Source organism: Phaethon lepturus, unplaced genomic scaffold (assembly GCF_000687285.1).
Source record: "Phaethon lepturus isolate BGI_N335 unplaced genomic scaffold, ASM68728v1 scaffold9607, whole genome shotgun sequence".
NCBI classification, from domain to species: Eukaryota; Metazoa; Chordata; class Aves; order Phaethontiformes; family Phaethontidae; genus Phaethon; species Phaethon lepturus.
Genome location: NW_010551126.1, coordinates 4,423 through 10,659, shown reverse-complemented (window position 1 = coordinate 10,659; position 6,237 = coordinate 4,423). Strand labels below are relative to the sequence as shown.

The 6,237-nt window shown below is 40.6% G+C and overlaps 1 protein-coding gene across 1 annotated transcript; it reads left to right on the top strand.

Moving 5' to 3' along the window:
* Positions 1-1,821: 1,821 nt before the first annotated feature.
* Positions 1,822-1,920, top strand: LOC104623634 (olfactory receptor 2F2-like; the record flags this gene model as incomplete). Its single annotated transcript, XM_010290780.1, has 1 exon — positions 1,822-1,920. A coding segment is annotated over exon 1 (99 nt), but the record flags the coding sequence as incomplete, so codon positions are not given.
* Between the last annotated feature and the right edge of the window lie 4,317 nt (positions 1,921-6,237).

The window sequence follows — 6,237 nt, the reverse complement described above, 5'->3', positions numbered from 1 at the left end:
ACTTTCAGTGACAACAATATGTTGTGCAATGGGAGTATCACCACTTGCCTGATATCAAGTGCTCTGTCTTTCTCACTAGCAGTGCAATGTGTAAGGACTGTGGTAATTGATAAACTGCTGTTGACATGAAGTCCCTGGGGGTGAAACTCGGGGTGGGGGGATGTGAAATAAGCCTCTTGGATGAATGATTCACTTATAGTTCATAAACAAGGGATGCATCTTCTAGTAAATGTGAAGCTTTATAATGCAGTCCTAAAAGAGATCAAGGTGGCATTATTGCTAATCACAGTTTGCAAAAGACGGAGTGTGGTTTTTCACTGTAGTGGAATTCTACAGCTGGTAGAACTGGGTGTGGTTTGATAAGCATTTTTGTTTTGTGAAATCTAATGATACTTAGAATTTCTTCTGTTTGAAGCCAAATGACTAATGATTTCAGTACGAACTTAGGTATATAAGTACAACTTATGCACCTGAATTCCTCTAACTTGTTTGAAATTACTCTTGTGGCTGCTGAATCACACACAGATGGTGAATTCACTCACTGAAATTCACTTCATCATGAAACGGACTTCTAAGAGAAGTCCTGTTGAGCTTCCTGTGTATCTCCAGTGAAGGAGGAGACCTCACATTTGCATAAATGATTCAAAGTAGGTAAAACAAGCTGAGAAAAATCTCTGTTTAGAGGTTGGGTTTTTTTTGAAAGTAATGTGTATTACCTCTTTTTGACACATTTTTATTTATTTGTTTAATAAATTAATTAATCTGTAGTGAGGAAAATGTTGTACAAACATGGAATACTGCATTGTCTGTTTCTGTCAATAGATCTATTCAGTTTGTTCCACTGGCTGATTGTTGACTATCGAAGAAGTACAGTATAAAATTAGTTTCTTCAGTTTTATTTGCACATTTGTGAAAGGAAGAGTATTAATCTAACATAAAACAGATGTCAGCAATGTGCGCATGTATATCTGTACTAGTCTGCCTAGACCATCAACATGGGTCATTCATGAAAATAAATAGTCACTTCTAGAATGTGGGTCATTTGACAGTTCAATCATCATCCTCATTCAATCAGATAATTATGCCCTAGAAGTGTTTTTTTCTCCCCACTGATTGTGAAAGATTAGACAAATAGAAAGATTAGATGCTCAAGGCATCTGAATATGGACAGATTAATTTAACTTCATTCCCAGTGTATAAAATGAAAGAGAAACTCCCTATTTTTACCACAGTAAACCTGTGAACCTGTCCTGTCTGAGATATAAGCAGAGAACAGGTCAATATGTGAAATCTGTTCATCTGATTCGTGTGATGAAGTGTAATCTTCTGTACTTTTATGGATTTCTCCTGCACCATAAAAAGGGGTATTTTACAGGAGAAAGTTAAACTACTTTGCTGGTATATCAGCTCAAACCAGTTTGACCACTGACCACATAGTATTGTGTAAAGAAAGTGCATGCATAGGGTTTGGGGTCATCCTGGGGGCACGCCGAGGAAGATTCGAGAAGACTCTAGCAGGAGAAGAGGGCATGCGCAGAAGAAGACACGCCTGTTCATTAATATGTATTAGAAGACACACCTGGTCATGAATATGTATTAATGGACAGGATATAAACCAGGAACAGGAACTGTACCACGTGCGTCTTGGTGGAGCAGAGACTCCCGGCGCACCCAGCGCTGTTTGCTTGCCTCTATTCGCTTAATAAATTGTAAATTTGAATTGACATCCTGTTTGGGACTAAATAATTTATAACAAATACATTCATTGGTTGATACATCCGGTGTATGGTGATGGCTGAAAAAAAAAGATAGAACCAATCTATGGTAAAAGAATTCATTCTTCTGGGATTCCCTAGCAATCGGTGTTTGCCGATCACCCTCTTTCTGCTCTTTTCTGTAACATACATACTAACAGTATTGGTAAATATGGCCATCATAGTGCTAGTGTGGGTCTATCCATTCCTGCAGAGTCCAGTGTACTGCCTCCTTGGCAACCTCTCCTTTCCTCCTTTCTGGAGATCTGGTACACTAGAGCTTGTGTGCCCAAATCCCCTGGAGTATTCCTTGGAAAGAGTCAAACCATCTCCTTCATCAGCTGCATCTTGTAGATGTACTTCACCTTCTCTTTGGGCTATATGGAATATGCTGTGTGGACTGTCATGCTTACGATTGCTATCTGGCCATATTCTACCCTTTATGCTACAGTCTCCTCATGTGCAACACCTTGGTGCACACAGGTGGCTATTGGCTCCTGGATGTTCAGTTTCCTGGGTGTCACTATCTCAGTGTCTCCTAATCTCTACCTCATTCTTCTCTGGCCCCAACATCATCAGCCCCTTTTTTTTGTGACACAGAGTCATGGATTTTTTTCTCCTGTTCTGACATTTTGTTGAAATGGCATGTCTTGTCACCCTCTTCATATACATACTTGGCTCTTTAGCGGTAACATTCACATCCTACATCTATATCATTTCCACTGTCTTGGAAACTCCTAAGAGCCCGAAGTCAGTGAAGTACTTTTTGTACATGCACAGCTAATCTTACTGTTGTAATTTTGTGGTGTGACTCCACCATCTTCCTGTACATCAAGTACTATCATCAGACTTCTCTGATTTAAACAAAATTGTGAATACCTTCAATACTATTGTGACTCCCATACTGAATGCAACCTTTCATTTACAGTCTCAGGAACACAGAGTTGAAGGGAGCCTTGAGAAAAGTGTTAGGTGGATGTGACAATGCCTTAAACTGATTGCAGAGAAAAGTAGGTGGAATAACCATAAATGTATGATGCAGTGGTTTACTGTATGTATTATTCAATGGTATTCCTCTTCCCTATCTTTAAATGTTGGAGCAGACATCTATCTCTGAGATAACTACTCAGATTCTCTTTACAGTTGCTGCAAAGACAGACCATTAGCATGTATAATTAATCAGGCATGTTTTAGATTTTACTTCTGTGACATGTATCAGTCAAATGATGTCCTAGAAGTTCTTTTTCTCTTGGCTGTCTATGAGAAGATTTTAACTCAGTTTTGGGTAGTTGCATGTGACCAGATTAATGTCATCCATATAATATTCTCATCTAATTGACAAAATTCAATGCAAGGAAAAATGTCTGCATCAATCTTGATGGATAAGAACAGAAAGATTTCTTCTCTGTTTAGTAGTTAGTGTTCTGGAGTCCTGTCAAGTTTTCTTGGCCTTACAAGGATGAAATAAATTTCATCTGATGAAGAAGAACTGCATGCATCACTTAAGTCTGATATTTTAAATATGCATCATCTCCAAATACCACAATCAAAATACAGGATTAATTGTTAACTTGAAACGATAGCCAGTTACAAAGTTTAAGTAACATTTGGTCTTACTGCAGTTTTGTGTCTGCCTAGGAAATGGGCTTACCAGTGTCTTTGATAAGCTGAAGATAAGCTTGGGGTGTGTTTATCAAAGACAAGCTTTGATAAGCTTGGGGAAGAGTGGCTGGAAAGCTGCCAGGTAGAAAAGGACCGGGGGGTGCGGGTTGACAGCTGGCTGAACATAAGCCAGCAGTGTGCCCAGGTGGCCAAGAAGGCCAACAGCGTCCTGGCCTGTATCAGCACTAGTGAGGCCAACAGGAGCAGGGACATGACCGTGCCCTTGTACCCGGCACTGGTGAGGCCGCACCTCGAATCCTGTGTTCAATGTTGGGCCCCTCATGACAAAAAGAACATTGAGTTGCTGGAGAGTGTCCAGAGAAGGGCAACGAAGCTGGGGAGGGGTCTGGAGCACAAGTCTTATGAGGAGCAGCTGAGGGAACTGGAATTGTGTAGTCTGGAGAAGAAGCAGCTAAGGGGAGACTTAACAAAAAACTCAGCAAGAAAACCCTCCAACACTTAGTTTGAAGTTTTAGAAGGCAGGCATTCTTTACTGCAGTACTGGAGACACAGGGGATAACTCCGCTCAATGTGTCTGTCTTGAATTTCATAAGCACTTCTTTTATTGTAACAAGGACATATTCATTACATTTTCTGAGAAAACTCCACCTCCCTGCCTGTTGCATTTACATAATGCTGGAGTTGCAAAACTACACTACTCATGCGTGGGGGTCTTGGGTGGTTGTCGGTGGTCATTTGGGGACTTAGCTCCCTACTCCTTTTTCCCTTTTATGGTCACGGGTCTCCTGAGGATAGTTTCTTCTCCTTGGATGTTTGCCCCTTCTGTTGTACAGCCAAGTGATTCTTTCTTATCATCCTCCTTTGAGCACTCCTGCTAGGATGTTTCTATTCTCAAGTTTAAGATATCTCCTCTGTACTCATTAATCTCTCAGTCCTTGCTCTTAACTCTTCTTTGGTTTAATTTCATGAGGCCTCTTGACTCTACACGCACGCATTTCTTGTGATTAATTATGTACACATAGCTGAAATGTTAGCCTGGAGGTAAGTATAGGACTATGAGAGTAGGTTGGTAAACATAATCACACAGTTATTAGGCTAAAGAAATCTTTAAAAGTTAAAGTAATCATGCAATCAATAACCTTCCAGAAAGTACATAAATCTATCAAGACCTTATCATTCTCTACAATTACCAAAAGGAGGTTGTGGTGAGGTGGGTATTGGTCTCTTCTCCCAGGTAACTAGCAATAGGAGAGGAAATGGCCTCAAGTTGTGCCAGAGGAGGTCTAGGTTGGATAATAGGAAAAATTTCTTTACCGAGAGAGTGGTCAAGTATTGGAACAGACTGCCTACATTGGTGGTGGAGTCACTATCACTGAAGGTGTTCAAAAAATGTGTAGACGTGGCACTTTGGGACATGGTTTAGTGGGCATGGTGGTGTTGGGTTGATGGTTGGACATGATGATTTTAGAGGTCTTTTCCAACCTTAATGATTCCATGATACTATGATTCTATGATTCTATAAAAGTTAACCATTAAGCTGAGTAGCTATATTGTGTGAACTTGCATGGTTTACTTATTGCCAGTCTCCAGAGGGGGAAAGGAAAGGGGACTTCAGGGACTGATAAAAGAAACATCTTGCCACAGGGAAGATTATAAGAATAGCAGTGTGCTACCGGCATGAAATCTGAGAAATTTCCCAATAACTAGGGTAAAGGCAAAGGTGGCAGGGGGAGATCATGACCACCAGCTCAATGGAGGAGCTATGCAAATTATATCCCCCCCGCCCCTTTTGGAGCATGTGTGCTAATTAAATACATGTAACAAATAGCAAGGGATATAATAATCACTAAACAATGAATGTAAACTTGGACGGGCTTTTTATTGTTTTGCTAATCATGTAGCAATATAAATATGCTGTAGTCTTTATACCAAGCTAAGCTGGCTTTGTGGGATACCACTTAGCTTCCAGCTTTGCGAAAACATGCAATAAAAGGAATACCTCGACCTTGTGTGTCTATTGGCTTTGCATACTGGGTAAAGATCCCACTTTTTGGGTCAACATTTTAGCAATCCTGGTGGGACAGCTGTAGGGGATCACCCAGCTAGATGGGTTTCAGAGCACAAAGGTGAGACAAAGGGAGTTGTGATTCAACTCAGCTACATCTCACCTTGACAGATCCTTATCTATGCAGAGATGACTTGGGGGCAGCTGTGGAAACTACTCAGCCTGGGATTGCCTGAAAACTTCATCTTGATAGGAACCAAACCTGAATGGAGCCTTGAATAATCCCTTAACAAACAAATGCCCTGAGTACCATTCTACCACTATTCAGTAACTTTGTGTGCTAGACATCACAAAATTAGCAATACAGACTAAGAGGCCATCACACCAGAGATAAACATCCCAGATAGTATAATCCACTCAGGCATAATCCTGCCCCCACCCATCAAATCAGGAAATAAAAACCATAAGGTTTGGGCAGAAAATGGGGGAGTCTTTTTTCCAACGATACAGCTGGCCTGTAGGAGATTCTTCTCCCCTTGTCCAGGGCACTTTACAAGGTAACTTCCCAGGGATTGAGAGGCCTTACCTGAGAGAGAGTAAGTTATTAGGAAACATACATATGGTATTTGGCATGCTTTAAGACCATGATTAGTGCACTATTTTTAAGGTATCAATATCTAGTGTGCTTGTGGTGATTCAAAGAAATTCAAATTTAAGAAATTCAAACTTAATAACATCAAAGAGTTATTAAGCAGACATCTTTATTACAGCGCCGGATGCATGGGGGATATCTCCTCCTAACATGCGTGCCTCGTGTTACCAGCATCTGAATTATATAGGGTACATATATTCATA